The following is a 24,573-nucleotide window of genomic DNA, read 5'->3' on the forward strand; positions in this document are numbered from 1 at the left end:
CCATTATAAGTATGTAGGATGACCAGTAACTGAAATCAGGTAATCGCACATGAAATTCAGATCTACATTGGTTTTAGAATTGTATTTGCACACTAAGTTTTCATTTTACCTCAATTACTGGTGTCCTATACTTTACCCTCCGGCAAAAGGGTGTGTGGAGAATACTTGACACCTGATATTGGACTAGAGTAATGGAAAATTTTGGTAAAATAGCAGAGTCCAACACTTGAACACATATTGGCGTCCCATCCAAGTTAGTGTGTCTGAGTAACATAGCTTGCAGATGGTTTATGCTTTTCAAGATAGTAACGTATAAGCTTCACCACTATCTAATTTTATTAAAGTTTCAACTAAGTTTGTAAACAACGTTGCATGAAGTCAAGAAAAATAGGTTGGTTTAATGATTAGTATGCCTCAAACTTGAAAGGGCCCCTAGACGACCCCTTTGATGTATATTTGTGGCTACATACATTGCAGATCAATTTAAACCACTAATCACAAGTCACTCTGATAATTACAGTTACTATATCTTAATTATAATGCTTACTTATGAAACATCTCTATTTCATCCGTCGAAATTCTGCTTTTATAAAGTTTATAATGTAGCCTTTTAAAATGTGTCATGAGATGGGTAAAGACTTTTGAAAAATTCTTTGTCCTGGTGCAAGAATCGCCAAAGGATCATAAGTAGATTTCCTTTGTTTGAAGACTTCCCACCTTGGACCAAAGTGTGCTTTCCACTCTTGTTGTGTGCTGTAGTGGGGCAGATACTGCTTCACACCAAGTCGGCCCGATTCGCAGAAATCTAGAATCCTTTTGTTCTGACTCAAGATATGGTCTAAGCCGTCACTTCCTGTCGAAGAAGGAACTGCAGAGGATAGAAATCCCACTAGGTAAAACACATCTTCTTCTGGAATAACGACCGAGGTTCTGTTGTCCCACCTAGGGAAAAAATCAAAAAAACATAACAAACCATACTTATAATCATGTTGTAATTTTGAGTCAGATAATAGGCAATCAGTTCACTTGAATGTTTAAGGAGTTAAAATATTGTGCTGTACTTGGATTTGTTAACGGGGTATATGAGAATGGGACCATTGCTTGTGTCCTTGAGTATGTTTCCAAACACTTGCTCCGCGAACCTGTGAATGCTGCTCTTAGGGATTAGGAGATTGAGCCATGGGTGTGGTACTTCCCATAATCCTTTTGACCGCAGTTTTATCTCAGACACATGAACTCTATCTAAGAAGTCCACATATGAGACTTGTGCTATGAAAAGAGTAGATGAGATATAGCTTAGTTGCGAAAGCATGAGCTTGATTTCCTGCATTAAGAGAAATTAGATTTAAGGCAGAATAAGTAGTCATATTATCTAGGAGTATGTTACTTAAAAATTATACTAACTAGTACCAAATCGAAAGGCTTATTTAGTATTTACCTGGTCTGCAAGATCAGCTTCGTCATGCTTAAAATATTTTGCCAATTCTAAGCAGAAAAGTGTTTTCCCATCTGAACTAAATTGACTGGCTTGAACTGGATCTTGTGGGTCAAAAGACGTTCTCCAGTTATTTAGGAGGCCAGTTCTGTTTATTATTACAAAACCTTCAATGTAATCAAATGTTGCCTTTGCTACTGTCAGCTGTTCTTGTTCTCTGACAAATGTGTCAAAATCTGAATACAGAACTCTGATCCATTTCACCTGTTTCGCCAGAGTTTCTGTTGGTTAGCTAGATAAATATTAGGGAGAAAAGGAGTCAGTCTTCATACATGAACAACTTCGTCCATGGTTAAATTATAGGCCTCATTTCAATTTTATGTCGTCCCAACATATTATGCAACTTCGGAAATTTAGTAAGTTAAACTCTGAACTGTTGTATATTACCCTCTAATCATAATGTAACAGCTGAGCTTTACCATTTGGGGAGCAGGTTCTAGAGAAATTCTGGCTCGAGTAATGATACCAAACTGTCCAAGTCCTCCAAGAACACTGTGAAAGAGTTCAGCATTTTGTTTCTTGGAACAGTTGACTACTTCCCCTTTACCTGCATTATTATACAAGAAATTATTATTAGTGGTGGGCTTATTTCTATTTCAGGATAACAGGGGTCAAGCTGCAAATAGAGGACATAGTTGATTAAATACCTTTTTAATCCAATTTAAGGCAATAATTATGTAGGATAAAGTTCAAACAAATTATCTAATGTGTTTGCCAATGTTTTTGTTACAAGTGCACTCTTTACTTTTTCTTAAAGAAATATATTATCTAAGAAAAAGAAAACAGTTTAACATCATTTTTGTTTTTGTGATGAAGGATGATTGGAGTTTGGGGATTCAAACACACACCTGTAACAACCTCAAGCTGGTGGACATTACTAATCTGCGGGCCGTGGCGAAAAGCTTGTCCACTAACCCCAGCATTGGACAAAGTACCTCCAACTGATAGATGAAGATAATCTGTCCAAGATTTAGGTGTCAAGCCATATTTCAGACATTCATGCAGGATGTTGATCCACAGTTCACCTCCATAAACATCAACATAAGGCTGGACTACTCCATTTTGGACTACTACTTGTATTGGATGAAGTCGAAGAGATCTCATGTTGATCACGACACCTTGATGGGCTTGGGATTGGCCTTGAAGAGAATGGCCACAGCCTCTTGCTGCGACTGTAAGGTCAGAACCCTGACCCATTTTCCATACATGCTTTATAGTTTTGGCTATGTCAGAAACTGACTTTGGATGAAGAACTGCCAAGGGAGGCAGTTGATATCGGTTGCCAAAATCGCGAGCTGCATGGTTAATTTCCTCGAAGCTGAATTGGCCTTCGAGTGGAAGATTTTCTAAGGGAAGAGGAGTGACCAAAGTAATGCTTATGAACAAGATAATTAACCATATCTTATGGTAACTACTATATTTAGCAAGCTGAACCTGAGGGTTCATTTTGTTTGTTTCTTTTACGACTGCTGTATCGAAAACTTGCTGTTTTTGGGTTGTTTAGAGAATGCAAGATGAAAGCTCTTTGTTATATATCAAGATTTAGAGTGAGAGATTCAAAGAAAGTGAAGGGAATTTATAGGGGTGTGATGTTGGGTGGCTCAGTCAACTTACACTTTCTTTCTTACACGGGGGTAAGAAACCGTATGGCGACTGTCTACTACTTTGGTGGGAGAGTTAAATTTTATTATACGATTTTTTTTTGTTGGTCGCTTTTTCGTGTAAGATTGTTAAAGCTAAGTCCCGTGAAATGTCACATATGAGCATCCTCTAGTGCCGCTATTGATTTTTCTTATTTTTTTAAAAGATGTACACTTTTAATCCTAAATAGGATACTTCTCTGCGATTGCATAACAGAACCCCTTTTAATTTTGTGTAGCGAAATCTCTTTTCTTTTATTCGATATGGCTCAGATCCATAGTTATATTTGATAAAAATGATATCCAATGTGCAATTTCATCAAACAGAAAAAGGCCACAACAAAATAAAAATATTCACCAAATCAACAAGCCACACTTTTTCCAAACAGTAGCCATCACAATGGCCTTTCCTTTATCACCAGTGATTAATTAGCAGATTGATTTATAATATTACTGACTATTTATAATCAATATCAATGGTCTCATTGAGCAAAACAAATCAAGTGTCTTGGCCTAGTGGAAAAGATTCCACCTTCCAACCAAAAGGTTGGGGGTTCAATCCCCACTAGGGGCACTTTGAGGCCCCCCACTCTCAAAGTGTCTAGCCTGTTAACCCGGACGGGTTGACCCGTACGGGGTTCCGATCCGGTAGGGCTATTCATCTTACCTTGCAAAAAAAAAAAAAAATATTGTGCAAAACTCTCTTGTTTAGGAATAATGAAGAATGTCCCAACAGTATATTGATTGAAGATAATATCAATACAGTATATACATATACACCTTCTACTATACTTCGTCAGAATTAAATTAAGAATTGTCTTTATTTGTTTTTGTTTAATGTTTTTGTTGATGAAGAGGGCCGCAGCCCCAAACAAAGAATGTGTTTTATTTGTTGGTATATGTAATAGTCCGTAACATGTCCCACAAATAACTAATAAAACTTTTAAGTACATTAAAATTGAGTAAGAAATGTGGTATCCATTTACGGGGTAATATACAAAAAAAAAAAACAGATAACCAGAAACCAACTCGTCTCAAAATCAAAATTAGATGATCTGAGACGGTCCCGAATAAAGTCAATTACAATTAAAATGGATTTGTTTTCCACAATGAACCAACCCGAAAAAACCCGACACCTAAATCTGAAACGAAAGTCACTTAATCTAATAACACCTATGCTTTTTAAAATTATTTACGTTTTTCGCTTTACCCTATTCCTAGAAGTTTTTATACACTCTACATTATTCCGTTTATGGAATATAAGTACCACATAAACAATTTGCAATTTTATTATGGCAGTCCACCCCAATTTATCCACTTACAATGTTTAGTTACTAATTTTCACTCACTTAAATGGTTAGACAATTTAAAACTACTCATTTCCCCACTTATTACCCCAACCATCATATGATCATCAAATTTCCTTAATTATCGTTTAAATATTAAACGCAAAGATTTTTCAGGGAACGGCGGTAATAAGACTGTTAGGAATTAAACACAACTTAGTTAAGTCAACAAAAATACGAAACATGATTGTTTGGTTTAATATCTTGTTTCCTAGTTTAATTACATTTTTTTAATTAGCTAACTAGATATATTTTGGTATGTAACAATCTCTAGAATTATTTAGACTTGGGGAACAAGTATAATTCTAGTAGACGTGGGTTTCTAGTTTTGCTTATAAAGGGGGTTTAGGCATACCTAGAAAATAAAAGAGGAAAAATACATTGGTAAGAGAAATCATCAATTAAGGGGTTATTGTGTTATTTTCCAGAAACTTAATAATACGATAATATTCGAGGGGAGTAAATCTTAATTTTCTCACAAACACTTGAGTCTTTTATTATTGTTTTTACTATTTCTTCTATATTGTATTTACGAGTTTGTTCCTAGTCGTTTGTGGCACGCGCTTGGTTATAACAAACTGGTATCAAGAGCTGGGTTTAGCCATGGATGATTTCGGGAATAAGTACAAGGTAGAACCTTTTAACGGGAAGATGAATTTCTCGTTGTGGTAAAGTACAATTAAGGATATTCTTATACATCAAGGTTTTCGCAAGACTTTGGAGGATAAGAAACCCGATTTGGTGGACAAGGACAAGTGGGAGGATATGCAACTACGGGCTACTAGTACGATCAGACTGGCTCTTGCACCGGAGATCAAGTACAACGTTCTAGAGGATAATAATCCAAAAGAGTTGAGGGAAAAATAGATTACGATGTACGCATCTAAGTCATTGGCCAACAAGTTGTTATTGAAAAATGACATTTATTCACCTGAGATGGAGGAAGACGTCGCAGTACAAGATCATCTAAATAAGTTTAATAGCTTGATCACCCAATTGACGAGTTTAGATGTAAAAATCAAGGAGGAGAACAAGGAAATTTTATTGTTGACATCTTTCCCTAAAAGTTATAACTCTGTGATAACTAGTTTACTGGTAAGGAAGACAACAATTGGTTTGGACGATACTGCGGTGGCGTTATTCGAGGCGGATAGGTTCATGAATCAAGGGGGATCGTCATCAATCCATTGAGGAGCAGGATTAGTAGCGGAGGGTAGTAGCTATAACCGGAAAGGCAAGAAGAAGGCGAGCAATACAAACTCCAACACCAAGTGTTGGTATTGTGACGAGGTATGACATATACCATCAAAGTGTCCTAACTACAAGGAACACTTGATGGTGTTGAGGAATGATAGGGTTAGAGGTGTCGCTACTATTGCAATTGATGAGGATATGGCTCTAATGGTGGAGGAGAGTAATGATCCAAAAGAGGGTTGGATTTTGGATTCGGGATGCTCACAATATATTTGTTGTAGGAAGGAGCGGTTTATTTCTTATAAACAAAGTGATGGGTTGTGTGTTACCTTGCCTAACGGGGAAGAGGCTAAGGTTGAGGCGTGGCCATTTATAGGGAGGTCTAACAGGACCTCCAGCATAAGGCTCCAAATTTTTCGGGGTCCAAAAAAATTAGTGGTAACTTACATAGCCCAATTATTTGTTATATAGTAAATCGTGCAAATAGAATATACTTAATTGATTTGTTGATCAATTGTACAATCTTCTCTTAATATTTCATAAGTTGTGAGATCAACTCCCAGTATGTACATTTTTGTTTTTGTTTTTTAATGTTACTAATCATTTTATTAAGTAAAGGGCATCCACATTAAAAAAGAAAAAAAAACCGGGCCTCCGAATTTTCAGAGACGACCATGAGTTGAGGGTATAAGTGAGGTTGAGATCAAGACACATGATGGGAAGACTAAAAAATTACGAGAGCTAAGGTATATTTCGGGACTTGATCGCAATCTCATATCTTTGGGTCGTTTGGATGACTTAGATTGTGCTATTCATATTGAGGGAGGTCGTTTGGAGGTCACCAAGGCTAGGAGTGTGATCTTAAAGGGACGGCTAAATAAACAAAATCTCTTCATACTTGAAGGAGGTATTGAGGGACAAATTTTGGCTCAAGGGAAGACAAGCTCTGAAAGTTGTTCGTTGGTTCGCGAAGAGACTATGTTGAGTTTAAGGGAAGGTTTGTTAGGAATTAAACACAACTTAGTTAAGCCGAAAAGAATACGAAAAGGACTTGTTTGGTTTAATATCTTGTTTTCTAGTTTAATTAGAATTTTAATTAGGAAACTAGATATATTTTGGTATGTAACAATCCCTAGAATTATTTAGATTTGAGAAACAAGTATAATTCTAGTCAACGTGAGTTTCTTCTAGTTTATCCTATAAAAGGGGTTCAAGCCTAACTAGAAAATAAAAGAGGGAAAATACATTGGTGAGAGAAATCATCAATTGAAGAGATATTGTGTTATTTTGCAGGAACTTAAAATACGATAATATTTGAGAGGATATCTAAATTTTATCCTGTGTCTTTTTTTATTGTTTTTGCTATTTGTTCAATATTGTATTTGCGGATTTGTTCTTAATCGTTTTTTACACCCGTTTGGTTATAAGAACTACTCATACCTCAATAGACTTGATCAAATCTGAACAATTGAAAAGTATCTCATCCAAGTTTGACTCTTGACATAGTACTTCACTTTTAAGACTGGTATTGTCGCGGTGAATCAGAAATGCCTTGAATTTGGGTAGGTGTTGGATATTGTGTGTGCAAATCAAATCGAAAGATTTGATATATAGAGCACGAAAATGTATAAAAGAGTAGCTAATCGAAATGTAAATTTGACGAGAAAGAGCAATCGAGGAGGTACAAGATGGGTCCATGGGACATGTGAAGATCAAATGGGCTAGTGTTATTAGGGTGCCCGTATTCTTCATTTTTGTGGCCCTTAATTTGTAGGATTGGACATTTTGAAGAAAAACGTAGCCTATTTTAAGTCTCATCATCTGTCTATCCTTTTATTTAATTTTGATATGAAGTCTTAAATCCCAACCAGTCAACCACTAGACAATATCAAGTCTCATTTTTATTCATTTATGCAATAATTTTGCTAATGTTACGTTTTAAGCAGCATCCACACAACTGTTTTTGTCATTACTTGTTGCTTTGTTAATTGTTACGATCGAAGTTGTACAAAGTACGGAGTATAGCATAACTGTAACAATTTCGGAGTAAAGCTGTAGAGTACATACTCTGTTGTTACGGGGACAACATACTCAATTTTTAGAGGAAATGGACGATTGTTCATTACTGCACTATAGGTGATATGAGTCCTTTGAAATTAATGAGTAGATTTTTTTTTTGATCCAAATGAGGAATGAATTCCAAAGAAAAAGAAAACAACGCAAAACAAACAAACAACTAAGCTAACATTACTAAGGAATTAGACGTGGAAAGGCCACGCCTCTAGCATCCTCAATTAGAATTCTACCAAGTTCAACAGGAGGAAAAGAAAAAATTTGGATTCGAATGTGTTGGGAGACTCCATGGTTAGCAAGCCAATCAGCCGTCCGATTTCCTTCTCTATACACATGTGAAAGTTTCACCGACCATTCTTGATCTTCTAATAGCTTGAGGCAGCGAGTAATCAGATTAGAGCATTCCCCACTCCCAGCTTCTCTGCTTTGCATAATCAGTACACATGCTAGGTTGTCCATTTGGACGATTAATTGCTTAATATCCAAGTCCTTAGCCAATTCCAGACTCTTTATTAGTGCCATGATCTCAGCTTTGAAAGAGTTGCAGATGCCAAAATTCGCAGCTGATTGTATTACAAAATAAAATTCGTCATTCTTGTATTTCGTTTAACTTTATACGAAGTATTTGGCATGAATGCATGATAAATAAAATTCGTCAGAACGTCTATTGCACAGATTTGCCATTAGTAATACCGTTATTACCAACTTACTGAATAAACATGCTGTGTACTTTTTTGTGGCAAAACCAAATTTATGTTGGGTAATTATAAAAGTCGCAAGTTGTGGCAATCTTATGTGTTGGATTCTATATGGTACATACAGGAGCCACGTAGGTCATGCATCATCAAAATATTTTTACAATCAATATAATATTTTTACTATAAAATTATGTAAATAAGGTAGTCAGTACAAAAAAGAAAACAAATATTCCTATACAAATCATAAATATTTTTGAAATAAAAAATTACATTATTCAATTTGTAAAATTAAGATTTTCCTACCTTTTTTGTAACATGTATAATATGTTATATAAATTAAATATTTTAGTTTCCAATTTAAATCATGACACATAAACATGTCATGCCATCATTGTTTGCCACCTTTATCATTTTTCGATTTACTTTTACTAAAGAAGCATCATGCTAGGTTTTTACTTTTTTATTTTTTATGCAAGTTTTGGACATTAGAATAAAAGAGAGTTAAAATTTACACAAAGTTCATGGAGGTCTATCCTCCATCACAACATTCGAAACAAACTCCGGGACTTGTTAATAAATAACTACAACATAATTATTTATTACATCCATAAGACACATTCTTGCTAGCCTATCCGCTACTTGGTTAGTTTTCCTTGCTGCAAACTCAAGCTTAATCTCATGCATCCTCAAATAAAGGTCCCTGCATTGTCTCACAAGCACCCTGTATAGTATGTTCTTGCAAAATTCTGTTTACAGCTTGTTTGGAGTGTGAGTGAACAATGACACTGCTCCAACCCTTGTCCTCAATAATGAGCAGTCCCCACAAAATAGCTTGAAGCTCGCCCATGAGGGCAGATTGGTTGAGGCATTTTTGTTGAAAACTAATGATCCAATCCCCATCCTTGTATCTGCACACACCTACAATACTAGTTGATGCATTTCTCACAACAAACGAAGTGTCACAGTTAAACTTGAGCCTATTGGGAGGAGGTGGAGGGTGAAGGTAGTAGGCTGGTTGGTGGGAAAGGTGTAGTTTCTGGATGTATGATGCTCCCAAGCAAGAGTTTTGGCATCCAAAACCCATTTTTCCGGGGTTGTAAAGTATTTGGGAGAAAATGAAGTTGTTGTTCCTCCTTTTCCAAATGGCCCAAAGGACAAAAGGGAAAAGAGTTTTTCAAGGTAAGATAATATGTTGAGAGGAAGCCGTGGGCTTGGAGTTAATCAATTGAAACCATGGTTGAAAAATGGTGTAAAGAAAGCGTCATCTACCCCAAGAAGGTACCGAATTTCTTTAGCTCATGGACAATCCATAAGAATATGGAGAGTGTTCTCAGGGGCTTCTTTACACAAAGCACAAATATTAGATAGACAAAGATTCCTCACAAAAAGAGTGCATCGATGGGGTAATCTATCATGAAAAGCAAGCTAAATGAATAACCAAATCTTTGGGAATATGTCCGTTTTCCAAATCCAGTTCCAAGAAATCTCCCCACAAAGTGGGATTTGTTTCACAATAATCAAAGGTTTTTGGAAATCGAACATACCATTAGATGTGAGTTTTGAAAACATGAAGTCTTCTTGATTGAGCAACTAGTTGGGAAGGGGGACAGACCTACACACCTTATCCACACACTCGGGAAAAATGAAAGAAAGGGAAGAAAAATCCATACCCCATTGTTTATGCAAGTACTCACTGCATAATCAGTTTTCAATTCTTTTAAAGGACCATGGATGAGCTGTCTAACAGACCCCTCTCCCATCCAATTTTCTTTCGAAAGGTTAACAAAGAAGCCACCCCCAATCCCCTAAGAGATATTCCCCAAAAATAAATCCCACAATTTTCCCATAGCCTTCGAAAGGTGCGACCCATTGGAGAAAGCCCTAAACATGTTGCTAGATTTAGAATACTTATCCTTAAGAACCTTAGCAGCAAGATTGTCACCTTGGTGGATCATTGTCCACCACAACTTGAAAATATACGCTCTGTTTAAGGCACTAAAACACCTAATAACCAACCCCCCCCCCTCCTTTTTTGTTTTAGAAATGGTCTCCCAATTAGTCAGATGTAATCCCTTATTATCTACCCCTTTCTCCCAGAAAAATCTAGCCAAACAACTATTAATGGCCTTGATAATTGATTCGGGGAGGAGTATACATTGCATATAATACTTAGACACAGTATTGGGAGTAGAAGAGATGAGGCCCAACATACCTGTTTTGGTTAGAAACTTGGATTTTCAAGAACCAAGCTTCCCGTTGATCTTATTCATAAGGAACTTAACACAAGCCTTGGCAGGTCTAGTCCCCGAGAGAGGAAATCGCAGGTAAGGGTTGATATCATTTTCCTCTTGGATATTCATAGCATCACAAAATAAAGCTCTATCCCCAACCAAAATATTCCTAGAGAACAACGCTTTACTCTTATCAATACTCATGGTTTGACCCATAACCTCACAAAAAGTGTCAAGAATATTTCTAAGACTCGAGATGGTACCAACAGAGATTCCCCAAACAACATCATATCATCTTCAAATAGAAGGTGAGAAATAGGAACCCTCTTCCTACCTATACTAAAAGGAGTCCAAAGTAACTTCTCAGTTGCCTCATGAATCATTAAGGACAAGATTTCCATGCATGCATATAATAAAAATATAAGGGGAAAGGGGGTCCCCTTGACGAATACCTCTAGTAGGAACAAAAGAGTCAGTAAGAATGCCATTAACCAAAACCAACGAAGAGACTGATGAAATGTAACTCATAATGAGCATAACAGAATTGCGATCCACGCCATATCTCACCAAATAACTAATAATGGAGCTCCACTCCCACTTTTCATAGGCTTTTTCAAGGTCAAATTGGAGAAAAAACCACTATTTATGTCCCTTCTTAGCTCTCATGGAACGAAGAATCTCATTTGCAATGATCACATTGGTTTCAGTCCCTCTACCTGGAATAAAACTATTTTGGTTCGGGAAGATTCTACGAGGAAGGGAAACCCTTAGCCTATTAGCTATGATAATTTTATAAATGGTATTGCAAATACTTATAGGTCGAAATTGAGTGATGGAAGAGGGATCCTCATTCTTAGGGATAAGGGCAATAATGGTCTCATTGATCTCGACGGGCACACAACTTTTTTGGAAAGCACTTTGGACGAACAGAATTAAGTCCCCTTTGATGGTATCCCAAAATTTCTTGTAAAATAAAGAGTCTTAGCCTTCGGTGCTCGGGGCCTTAAAGGATCCCATTTCGGACAAGGCGTTCCAAATATCACATTCAAACGGAATTTCACTAACAGACAAACCTAAACTAGATTTTAGTTTATCAAAAGGGAAAGTGTTCCCATTTAACATTCGATGACAAAAAGGAGGAAGTAAACAACTTCTGAAAACATAATCTTGTGTGATCAGACAACAATTTAGGGTCGAAATACTCTCCCCCACATCTGAAATTAAAGAAATGATTCAATTAGACTTTCTTCTCACAATCACTGCCTTATGGAAAAAAGAAGTATTTATATCCCCTTATAACAACCAAATTTCTCTCCCTTTCATCATCCAAAAAGTTTCCTCTTGATGAAGGATATCAAGAAGATCTCCCTTGCAAAGATTTTTCAAGATCAAAGAGAAAAACAAAAAACCATTTGAGCCTTGGGATTTTTGTATACCCTCAATCCTGGAAAGGATTATGGCTTTCTTTTTAATAACATTACCAAAAGAGTTTTTATTCCAAGTAGCCAAAATAGTAGACATAGCATTTACTTTATCAAAGAATTGTTTTTCAGATTTAGCCCATTCATTCACCATTAGATTATCAAAATACAAATCTAAACACCACATAGGTTCCGAAAAGGTTTAGGGTTTTCAAGGTTATTTTGATTGCTCAGGTTTAGCAGAATTGGACAATGATTTGAAGTTAAGTGAGGTAACACTTTCAAGAAAGCGGTAGGAATAAGCTTCGACCAGTCAACTAAGGCCCAAGCCTTATCTAGACGTTCCATTATTGGCCAATACGACGTTTGTTAGTCCAAGCAAGTTTTTGGCCTGAGAAACCTAAATCTGACAAACAATAATTTTACATACAATTTATATAAGCATCAGCCTTATATTGTTTTATAGGATAACCACCAAACTTTTCGTGCGAGAATTAAACTTCATTAAAATCTCCTAATGACACCCACGACATATTCATGATGTTGCGATTTAATGTCAATCAAATTAACATAGCGGAAATAATCCTGAAACCAGGATTCACGTAAAAGTATAGATTAAGTAATACATACGTTAGATGTGCGTACTCCCACTTTCTCTACAAACACGAACGAGAACTCCACTTGTAGTTCCTCTACAATCATCCATCGACACGTTCAGTTCCACCTTGATTCCGATAGCTTAGATCTTCCACAAGGGTGTTTAGCTTTTTGGGAAATGTTCAACTCGGAGGCACATAGAGAATTAGTGTTCTATGTGTCTCTAGGGCTGAGTGTGTATGTTCTATGGAAAACGGTATAGAGAAAGTTTATTCAAATAACCTATTTACTTAAACTTTCTAACCACCCAAGGTTTGGAAGCACAAGGACGACCAACAACCCCATGCGCACACGAGAGCACGCACACATTAGCTGGGCTGTGGGCCGCGCCCTAGGCCAGCACTGTTGTTGCTTGCTCGTAGCATGCCGTGCGCGCCACAACATCAGACCTTGGGCCAACGCTGCTTTTCCATGTGCGCTGCGCCCATGGGCCTTGCTCTTGTGCGCTCCGGCTCGTGGGCTGCTCCTCGTATGCGTTCCGATGGCCTTTCTGTCAATGCTCATCGTATAGTACTTTGACGATCCAACGTCGTTAGATATGATTATTTGTTTCGCGTAGCTTACGAATATACACAATACGATATACTAATACAATCTCACGTCTCATCGTATATTTACGTTTTCAGAACTAATTTCCCGAAAAGCCATTAAATGAATTTCCAATTCATTTAATCCGACGCTGTTTTATGTCATTGTTGTGACCTTGTAGGTTCAGTCAATAGTACGTTGTGAGCCTAATAAGGATTAGAACTTAGTGATCGGAAACATTTCTTCTACTAGCTTTTTCTATCACTTGATCTTACTGATAATTAGTCGTAATTAATCTGAACCTTGGTATTAGACAAATGCATCTTGGGTGAAAGACACGTTTCCTTCAGTATCCCATTTGTCCTCTAGACAAGTGTGCATTCGCATTCTTTTGTCACTTAGTGTTACTTGTTGATCATAATGTAAGATCCAAGCCATCCATTGTTCAACTGTTAAACTTATACAGAATGTTAAGCCTTAACCATTTTGAGCACGGCAATGCATTTTCAAAGTATCTAACTCTCAGAGAGGCCTTGTTACACAACAACACCATATCCTATCACAATAGGAGGCCAATCCAATGTTGTAATCTATGAAAGACTTATTTTGATTCATAGTAAGCCTGAATACTGCTTTTATAGTCTCCTTTTACAGTGTGACGTTTAGCAAGCATCAAAAAGAACTAATCTTTAAACAAGTAATCATAATTACTCATGTTTTGAGGAATGGTTCTAATCACCATTAATGAGAGCGACTTATGACATGACTTTAATCTCTTATAGTATTTTTATGGTCAATCCGATATGAATTCCAATAAGTATCTATGCAAAAGATTTATGACATCCAAGTCCCATCTAGTTCAAGAAACTGAACTTTAAATCTAATTGCAATATAATCTTCATTAGTCATTGTTTGTCCAACCATTCAATCACCTAAATAAGGGATCCTTTTGTGACTTCACGTTCACTTATGGGCATTTTTTTTACCAAAGAATCCAAATCTTGATATCCCATTTGAATTTTTTAAATCACTTGGACTTTATCATTTAATGCTAAACCAAAATTAAATGAATATGAAAATAGAATTTCATAATATTAATTGGTTAAACCAATTTTTTAAAACATATATCCAACAAATGTTTTAAAAAAACCTAAGAAATCAAATCCATTCTCCAATATTCTTCATTCCCATGGTTGCTTTATATGCGTTGTGCTTCGATCACTTGTGGAAACGGTTTGGTCAATGGATCCACGACGTTGTTATAAGTCCCAACCTTGCAAATCTCGATTTCTTTCTGTTCAATAATTTCTCGAAGTATGTGAAATCTCCGAAGTACGTGTTTGACTTTCTGATGGCTCATATGCTCCTTTGTCTGAGCAATGGCTCCACAATTATCACAATATAAAGGCATTGGTCCCTTTACGGAGGGGACAACCTCAAGTTGTTCTATGAAATTCTGAATCCAAACAGGTTCCTTTGCTTCTTCTGAGGCGGCTATGTACTCGACTTCAGTTGTCGGATCCACAATAGTGCTTTTCTTAAGCACTTTTCCAGCTTACTGCTCCGCCATTAAGGCAGAACATAAAACCAAACTGTGATCTGAAACCATCTATGTCGGTTTGAAAGCTTGCGTCCGTATAGCCCTTAACAATCAAATAATAAGTTCCACCATAGACAAGAAATTGACCCTTTGTCATTTTCAGGTACTTTAGGATATTCTTGTCAGCAGTCCAATGCGGCCTTGTACGGCATACATGATAGATCCAAAATCCGAAGCATATGAAATCGTACTCATCTTTCTATGCTCATCAGATATTTTAGGACACTGAGTCTTTCTTAGATATATGCCATGTGTCATGGGTAAATGATCTCTCTTGGATTCTATCATATTGAACGAAGCTACCACCTCTGAGGGGGTCGAAAAAGCACGAGGCTAATGCGTGACCTCATCCCTCGTGGGCGTGACGTTATCAGATCAAGTGTAATTAGATTTCCTGTGAGTTTACACCCAATCGACTAGTAATATAGGAGTCGCCATTCAGTTTTTAACGACAATGAGAAAATCTGACAAAACCCGGTTATCGTGACATAAAGGGAGTGCAATTATGTTCGACCACGACGGCCATAGGTTCCCTTGTGATCCCTGGTGTGGGGATCGCTGAACGTACACCCGCAGGGCAGAGATTGAGATTTCGGGGGACTGTAGCTACCGAGAGGAGTGCTTATCGATAATACTCCGGAGGCAGGTTATCCTTACTAGCTCAGCATAAATAATTGAAGGGACATGCGTTAAACTATTAAACTATTCTTATGCAACACATAACACTAAATCGATCATGATTATCTTATTTAGATTGATTTAAGGTACCTAGCATGATAATTCAATTGTCCAAGGTATTATCCTATTAGGCGTGATAGATCAATCAAGTTAATAGTTTGACAATTTTATAAAAGGGTGATAAAAGCGATTAAATCATATGAGGGACACATTACAACGCACCCTTGAGAGGTGCGTTGTGGTTCTTAGAAAACTAACCACTTGGCTTTGCTATTTCTCCTTTTATTTAACGAATCTCGGGTTTCTAAGAAATGTTCCAGTATTTAGGCATAATTCATCAAGCTACAAGGGGCAGGACGCGTTCTGTTCAACTTTTGGGTCGATTGCGACAGAACGCCGGATCAATTTCGCAGCGTGAGGCTTAGGCTTAAGGCTAGAGTCAATACTTAGGTTATGGAATTTTGTCTTTTTCACGTCGGTTTTAGGCTGTATTTATAGGAAAAGGGTGTGTGGAAAGATAGATTTTAAGATACGAATCCAAAAAGAATCCGGAGATAAAACGGCCCCAGGCATTTTCAGCGCCCAGGCTTGGGCGCCGAAGATTTCGGCGCCCAGATCCAGGCGTTGAAAATGGGATCTGGGCCGAGTTCTATTTCAGATTTGGACTCTTAGAATACGGAGCTTTTGAGATTTATCCGAGTCTTTTAGTGTGTATTAAGTTATGACGGAATGCGTCTGGGCCCGTTACGAACTCTAGGTTCGTTAGGAATTTAATTACTCCCCCCGTCCCGGAATACTTGACCTGTTTTCCTTATCGGGCCGTCCCTTAATACTTGACCTATTTCTAAAAATGGGAATACTCTAACAATATTATATTATTTCTCACTCCACCCCTATTAACCCACCTACCCCCTACTCCATACAAAAAATAATTAAAAATTCAACCCCTACTCTCCCCCAACCCCACCTCTTAACACATTTCCCACTAACTAGATTAAAATAATACCCCACTATCAACTACTACCTATTAAATTAAATAAGTCAATTCAAGTCCCTTAAACTCTATGCCGGTCAAACCGGGTCGAGTATTCCGGGACGGAGGGAGTAATACGTAACTCTTATTTTCGAATTATACCAAGAATGCAAATTCTATCTCTTTTAGGATTTATATTGGAGTGCAACACCTAATTCTGACAGTTTTCTATCTTTTATGACTTTGCCACTTTTAACAACTACCTTTTACGCCAGTTACTATTCTTAGCAGGTTTCTATAAATAGCAGTTTTGGCTGAAATGAAAGGGTGATTGAGATTCGTTATTTTATAGGAGATGCGTTGCCAAGTGGAGATTTATGTTCTCGTCATCGAACCTTCCCTTTCGGGAATGGGGACAAAAGTAGGTGTCTACAGTTAGCCCCCACTTTGACTGAGTCTCGAGATGAGACGATGGTCAAAGTACTAGACGGAGTGCGTCCTACAAGCCATGGTGTATGTGACCTATTTTGCGAGGGTCTCACGAGCCCCCGAGTGATAACATTTGACTTAAGGGTCATCACTTGAAGTGTTAACACATTCCTCACGCATCATTGGAATTTGTTAACTGATAGTATAGAAACTCCCTCACTTTGTCGTTGGAAGTATCTAAAGATGTTTTCGAAATCAAAGCTATAAAGTGTAACTAGGCCTGGCCAAGCCTAATCAAGAGGTAAAACATTTTCAAGATTCTCATTTTCAGGGTTAGCTAAACGAGAAAATCCCCTTGTTTTTATAGGACGTAAAACGAAGGAAAATCCAACACATCGCTCTTTTTCGGAAAAACGGAAAACCAATCCTTTGTTTTTTGGAAAAGGGAAACCATCCTTTGATTTTTGGAAAAGGGAAACCATCCTTTGATTTTTGGAAAAGGGAAACCATCCTATGGTTTTTGGAAAAGGGAAACCATCTTTTGATTTTTGGAAAAAGATAAACCATCTTTTGATTTTTGGAAAAAGATAAACCATCTTTTAATTTTTGGAAAAAGATAAACCAGGAAAAGTTATCGCGGCAGCGACTAAGGACCTGCGCGGTTAGTGGCGCAGACCCCGCCCGCTGAAGGTGGGCGAGCCTGTCCGCTGAGGGTGGACGCCCCATCCGATAGAAGTGGACGAATCTGTTTCGATGTTTTGAAAATAAGGACCTACGCGGTTTGTGACGTAGACCCCACCGGCTGAAGATGGCGAGCCTGTTTTTGTTTTTGAAGAATTTATTTTCTTTTCATTTTCGAAAACTGAGGACCTGCGCGGTTAGTGACGCAGACCCCGCCTGCTGAAGGTGGGCGAGCCCTGTCCGCTAAGGGTGGACGCCCCGCCCGCTGGAGGTGAGCGAACCTGAATTCGTCTTTTCGATTTGGGACTCGCGTGGTATGTGCCGCGATCTTGCCCGATTGAGGTGGGAAAGTCCCTATTTGTTCTTGTGATTTCTTTTGAGAATTTCTTTTTATTCATTTTTGTAAGAGCGAATTCTTTCGAGGGATGCTCGGATTTAGTTGCAACTTGAATGTGGATTGACAACGTGCTTAGACGGACCATTGTCTCGTGGTCATCATCTTTCATAGTTTTGAGCTAGTCTTTACGGCTCAATTTTTCCACTACCTGGGTCCTTGATTAGGGGACTATGTATAAGTATCAACGACGACCTTTGTCTTAAGGTCGTAATCCGGTTTTATCTTTTGAGATTACCCAAACACGGGACTTCGTACAACGTAGTCTGGGAATATTGCTTTAACTTTTCATACTCTCTTTTGAAATATATATTTTCTTTCGATCCCCCAAGCACTCGTGCTTGACGGTCATTTCTTGTCAAAGAAGTTCCTTGGGGATACGCATTTTGTAATGTCCTTGATCGCGTTTGGCCGGGATCGTGCTCGTAAGTGCGAGCGATCTTTGTAGTGGTATGCTACTTTGATGAAGTCGTGGAGTGCGACTTCATTTTCCGGGCGACAAAGTTTTGCTTCATTTCAATAATTAATACGTCGAGCTTACTTCGGCCCGGATTGACCTTTTTGACAAATAAACGCTTTTTAATTTGAGAAACCAACAACTTGATTTTTTTGTTTTTGTGTTTCGAAGAATGACCTTGATTTTTATTTTTTCTATATTGCCTTGAAAAATGTAGACATATTTTTTTATTGATATGAGTCTAAGTTTCGACAAGCTTTAACATTTGTTTTCACTATTCGGGCTCTAAAGGTGCTTTGGGCTTGATCTTGATTACAACAGGGCCTCGTGTCTACTAACACGGTTTTAAGTCCTTTCCTGCTCCGCGTTTTGAAGGATCCGGACCTTAGGCTACATTTCCGGCGCCCATGGCCAGGCGTTTAAAATTCCGGCGCCCAGCCTTGGGCGCTGGAAATTCTATGTTGGCAGTTCCCGGATTTCTTAACGCGTTTCCGAATGGGATCAGGATGTCACTTGATGCTTTCGTGTATATATAGGGGTCAAGTACGTCTTTCTTTTTCACCACTCTCAATCTTCCTCTCTTTTGCAATTGCTTAGCTTTTATTCTTCCCTGATCTTGCCATGTCGATTCCTCCTTTCTCCCTCCAACGAGTTGTTAGGCGCTGGCTAAGAGCCATTAATCCCACAGAAAAGGCTTTGTTGAAAGGATACCACTTAGAGGCATTCTTAGGCTTACAACAAATTAATATTGATTATAACTTTCTATATGCGGCCCTAGACTTTTGGGATTCTGATCACCATGTTTTTGTCTTTCGGGGCAATGAAGTATGCCCTTTGCCAGATGAATTTTCCGCGATCCTTGGTTATCCTACCAATGCTACTCCTGCTACCCCTGGCACTGTTGAAGAGGGTAAAACAACCATAAGGGCTTTCCTAGGACTAGATGCTAACATGCTCGCTGAGATCGTTGTGGGTGATAAGGTTAATTTGGCAAAGCTTGTAAAGCATCACTTTAGACCTAGTAAAAATATGACCGAACAGAAATTGAATATTCGAGCACTTGTATTCTGCTTGTTGAACCATTATTTACTGTCGAATAACAATGGCGAGTTTGGTGACATAAGGTTGATCCCCTTGATCAGCCAGATGGAAAGTTGCTATTCCATTATGCCGTTGGTTGTTGCCGAGACCTTACTGAGTGCGGATGAGTTGAAAAAGGATGCCAAGTCTGAAATTTTTAGGGGGAGCCCCCTATTGCTGCAGGTAATCGATCGTTTATTCGCGCAAAGTTGTAATACCCCGAAACTTTTAAACTCGTTTATTAAAAATTAATAATATTTTATTAACGTAATTTCGTTTCAATTATTAGAAATAATTTAAAAATTTCGTTATTTTAAACGTTTTTACGGTTTATTTTAAATGATAAATTTATAAACGAAAATTTATTTATTTTTCGTTAACGATATATTTTACGAGACTTTGTTTTAATTAAACATTTATATATTTAGTAATTTCCTAAAATAGCAATTAAAATTCAGAAATTTGCCTAATTTTGTGAAATGACCGAAATACCCCTAAGAAACACAATTTCCACTTCTCTTCTCTTCCTTCTCTTCACGTGCAAGAATGAAGAAATTTCTTCATTCCTCTCTTCCCTCATTTCAGTCCTTGTTCATGCCTTGCTCCCCAAGCACTCCAGCTTCTCTTTCACTCTACTTAAAACTATAAATTAAAGCAACAATCTGCCCCAATTCTTCATACAATCAACTCCAATTTCAATAACCAAACCAATTTCAAATTCAATTCAGTTGAAACCACCACCACCATCATCGGTGGCTGCCGCCACCAAAACCCCTGTCAATCACCACTATCACGGCTGCCTAGCATCACCTCGAGCATCCACCACCACTGAAGCCACCCCTTATTGCCCTCCTCTCCTCGCAGCCCCGCAACTCCCCTCCCCTGCCTTGCTCCTTCGCATCTACCGCACCACCCACGCCACACAACGACCACACTCCGGCCACCACATCACCTTCTAAACCTACCTCCACCTCACAATCCCCGGCGATAGGCTGCTGCGCCGCCCCGGGTTCGACCAGAAATACCCCTCCCCCTACTTTTTCCTCTGTTTCGTTCGACCACCCCCTTCCCTTTTTCCTTGCAGTTCCGCCACCGCAAAACCACATCACTGTCGCCTCCTCTCCGGCCTGGTTCCGTGCCTTTGCGCCGCCCATACCTCCGGTCACCACCTCCCTCTTTTCCTCCCTGCTCCTCCGCGTGCCCTCCTCCCCTGCTTCCCCTGTTCCTTCGTGTTCTGTTTCCCTCAAAGGAAACGAGTTCCAGTAATTGGAACTTTGTTTTGTTGCTCAAGTTAAGCCCACATTCCCTTGGCCCAAATTCCCAAAGTGAGTTTTGTTATTTTGCCCAATTATTTACCAATCTAATTATTTTGTAAAAATAAACGGTTACTTAAACATTTCAATTAAATAAATTCTTAATGATAATATTATAAATATATTTCGGCAGAGTTTTGGTTTAAATAATATTCGTATAAAATCGATTTATGAAATATGAATTTAGATTGAAATTTTGATTAATAATAACATTTTCGTTAAAACTATGAAATTATAATTCGTAAATTCAATTATTTATAAACTTATTATAAAGTATTAATTTTAAAATATTAATCGTTTAATTGAATGATTTAATATTGTGAAAGAAATCGAACTCGGAGCTCAGGAATAACGATCCATCGAACAGGAAGTATAAACTACGGTTGAGGTAACATCTATTGCTAACACCCACAATCCCCTTATGAAATGTGTTTTATGAGATTATGAAATATGTTTATAATGATATGTTTTTATAGGATTGTGGGATATGAAATATGTTTATAAGTGTGTTTTATGAATGATGATATTTAAATGTGTTTGTGAATGATTTTATAAGAATGATGTTTATGAGTTACGAATAAGATACGAAACATGATAAATAAAAGTGTAACCGGTTCTGGCAGTTAGTGGGGTTACTATTTCTAGGTCGTGCACGTACCGCCGTACCGCGGGACACCCAACAAGGGAGAGTGCTCCTTGAGGGTTACCGCAAGCTAAAAGAGAAACTATTTAGGTACGGGCGTATGTCCAACAAGGGAGAGTGCTCCTTGAGGACTATCGCAAGGTGGGAGACGTCCCGCAAGGCTAACCTGTCAGTTACCAAGTAAAAAGAAGGTTTTAAGAAAGATAATGGGAACTATCAAGGTTTCAAGTTATAAATGATGTTTTATTGCATTTATGAAAATGTTTTACTATGTTCTATTCTCCCTGATTGCAAAGTAAATAAAATGAATTGAAATGAGTTTACACTGTTAGGGTAGTATGTTACTGGGCCTCGGCTCACGATGTTGCTTTTGTTTTAGGTACGATGAAGATCATGGGATGCCTTAGAGTGAGGATGCAACCATCAAATTCACGATCGATGTTTAGTAGAGACAATTATGTCATTAGTAATAAAGGGATGTATTAATTAAACTCTAAGTTTGATCTCATGATTTGAGTTAGATTTTAATACTAATATTAACCAAATGCTAAAAGTATTTATTATTAAAGTTTATTTAGTAATTGAAAAAGGTTATGTCGCCTTGTATTTTCCACGAGGGAAATACGGCAAGTGACGCTCCGACTAAATTAGGGTTTCCGCTGCAAATTAAAGATAATTAACCTAATTAATGGTGTTTAGAAGTCGGGGCGTTACAGTTTGGTATTCAGAGCCAAGGTTCTGCGACCATAAGTGCTAAACTTTACGGGTTTTGCACGAAATAAAAATTTACTAGGTTTTAAGCAAGAATTTTAAGGAATGAGTAAAAAGAATAAGTTAAAATCATGCTAAGTTAAAATGAAATGAGTGTGAGTGATAGGACGGGGAACGCAACGGGAATGTTTTCTTTATTATGATTTGCAGAATTTCTTAGTCTAATTTCAAGAAGAAAAGATTATCTGAAGTGTTGTATCCTTGCGATCAGATCGGCGATGACTTCAAGCGGAAATATTCCTATTGACGGCACTAGAAACGATAACGATGTTAACGATGGCAATGGTAATCACAAATCTGCATTAGCGCTGGGAGGAATGCAAGAAAGAATTGAAGAATTGCGCAAGGATCCCATTTTCGGGGACACTCCAGGAGAAACAAGCGATAATCGAATGGATTTAATGAGATTGATAATGTCGGAACTTCTGCAAGGAAATCGTCAAAAGCCAAGGTCAGAGCAAGAAGAATGCTCCAACATGTTCAAGAAGTTCGCTTCTCATAAACCCCCTACCTATGATGGCAAACCAGACCCTACTGAATTTGAGGAATGGATTAGCGATATGGAGAAATTATTTGATGCAACTCAATGCCCCGAGAAATGGAAGGTCAACTATGCTGTCTTTTACTTGAAAGGACAAGCCAACCTGTGGTGGAAAAGTGTTAAAGGAATCCAAAATGAGCCTGGTTTTGGTTGGGAAAAACTGACGAAAGCTATGCGGGAACAATTTTATCCCTATTCTCTGCAACTGCAAATGGAATCGGAATTTATCAAATTGAGTCAAGGAAAGAAGAATGTTCTGGAATATGCAGTGAAATTCAATGAGCTTGCTCGATTTGCCCCTGACCTGGTGACTACTGATAGGCAAAGGATGAATCGATTTGAAGGAGGATTAAGCATTGAGATCCGTGATCGTCTTTCGAGTTCTAGAATTTCCACTTTCCAAGAGTTGTACGATCGAGCAATTAACGTCGAAAGAATTATCAAGCTTCGAGAAGAAACATATGGAAAACGAAAAGGGAGCTTCGAAGAAAATCAACCGAACAATAAGAAACAAAATGTCAATGTCAGCTATCAAGGAGGGAATAACGGAAACCAAAGCTTCAACAAGAATCGTGGATGCGCCAAGTGTGGAAGATGGAACCATACTGAGAAAGAATGTCGAATTGGTACGCGAGATTGCTTCAAATGTGGTAGCAAAGATCACCAAATCAGAGATTGTCCGCAAATACATCGAGAGCAAGGTGATAGGAGAAACGATGAAAACAAAGGAAATGGTGGCACTACAAATTTCAACCGTAATCCCCCACGTGGAGCAACTTCGAATGGAAGAGTGTTTTTAATGCAAGGAAAAGGCGATGACGCAAATGACAATGACGACTTCGCTACTATGGAGTAAAGAATGAATGATCTTTTGAAAACGCGTGATCGAACATCTAGAAGAAATAGTCTAAACTAAATGATGGAAATTTTGAAAGTAATATGCGTTAATCAAGTATCAAACTAAGATGTATTACCATCATTAGTTATATGAATGTTATGCTTATGTATGAAATTTTCAATTAAAGAATTATGTGTTTAAGATATGCTTTATGAATTATGTTTATGCTGACATGATTGTATTGGTAATAACAAATCGTTACGTATGAAAGTCGTCTTCGATGGAGGTTCTCCTGAGCTCAGAGTATGAGATTGTTATAATAAATGACTTTTACGAATTATTTGAGTATTGCAATTGTTAGATAAATATTTATTCTCATTTTCAAAGTCATAAATTTTGCATTAAATATTACTATTTTTGGTAAGAAAAATATTTTCAAACAAGATATCACAAAGTAAAATGGGAGCCTAGTCTAAGCTAACAAGTTTGCCCCTTTTATGTTCTCTGCTCCTCGATCCTATTTTATGAAGTAAAGTGGAGGTACGAAAGATGCTGGCAGAATGTAATTGACCTTAATGACGATTAAGGGTCGATATATAATTTTGCCCCTTTTGTATTCTTTACTCTTCGATTCTAGGTCTTGAGTTGAAGCAGAGTCATTAAAGAAGATGGCGGAATGTAGGCTAGACAATGTCGGAATTGGAATGAAATTGTGAGATCTTGGTACTTTTATTCAAATATTTTCAACTTTCAACGATCAATTCAAGTTTCGAGGACGAAACTTTTTCTAAGGGGGTAGGAATGTAATACCCCGAAACTTTTAAACTCGTTTATTAAAAATTAATAATATTTTATTAACGTAATTTCGTTTCAATTATTAGAAATAATTTAA

General features: G+C 37.7%; 2 protein-coding genes across 2 annotated transcripts; one reads left to right on the forward strand and one right to left on the reverse strand.

Annotated features, from left to right (window-relative positions):
• Positions 1 to 373: 373 nt before the first annotated feature.
• Positions 374 to 3,112, reverse strand: LOC110804981 (cytokinin dehydrogenase 6). The gene is made up of 5 exons (XM_022010576.2): positions 2,344 to 3,112; positions 1,915 to 2,042; positions 1,439 to 1,699; positions 1,062 to 1,324; positions 374 to 942 (listed from the first exon to the last, which is right to left on the reverse strand). The coding sequence occupies exons 1-5, from the start codon at positions 2,939 to 2,941 to the stop codon at positions 621 to 623; spliced, it is 1,572 nt and encodes a 523-aa protein (XP_021866268.1). The 5' UTR covers positions 2,942 to 3,112; the 3' UTR covers positions 374 to 620.
• A 19,408-nt stretch (positions 3,113 to 22,520) lies between these two features.
• Positions 22,521 to 23,699, forward strand: LOC130465399 (uncharacterized). The gene has a single exon (XM_056834142.1). It carries the CDS (start codon positions 22,521 to 22,523, stop codon positions 23,697 to 23,699), a length of 1,179 nt encoding a protein of 392 aa, XP_056690120.1.
• The last annotated feature ends 874 nt before the right edge of the window (positions 23,700 to 24,573 follow it).

This window comes from Spinacia oleracea, chromosome 1 (genome assembly GCF_020520425.1).
Source record: "Spinacia oleracea cultivar Varoflay chromosome 1, BTI_SOV_V1, whole genome shotgun sequence".
In the NCBI taxonomy this organism is placed as follows: domain Eukaryota; kingdom Viridiplantae; phylum Streptophyta; class Magnoliopsida; order Caryophyllales; family Amaranthaceae; genus Spinacia; species Spinacia oleracea.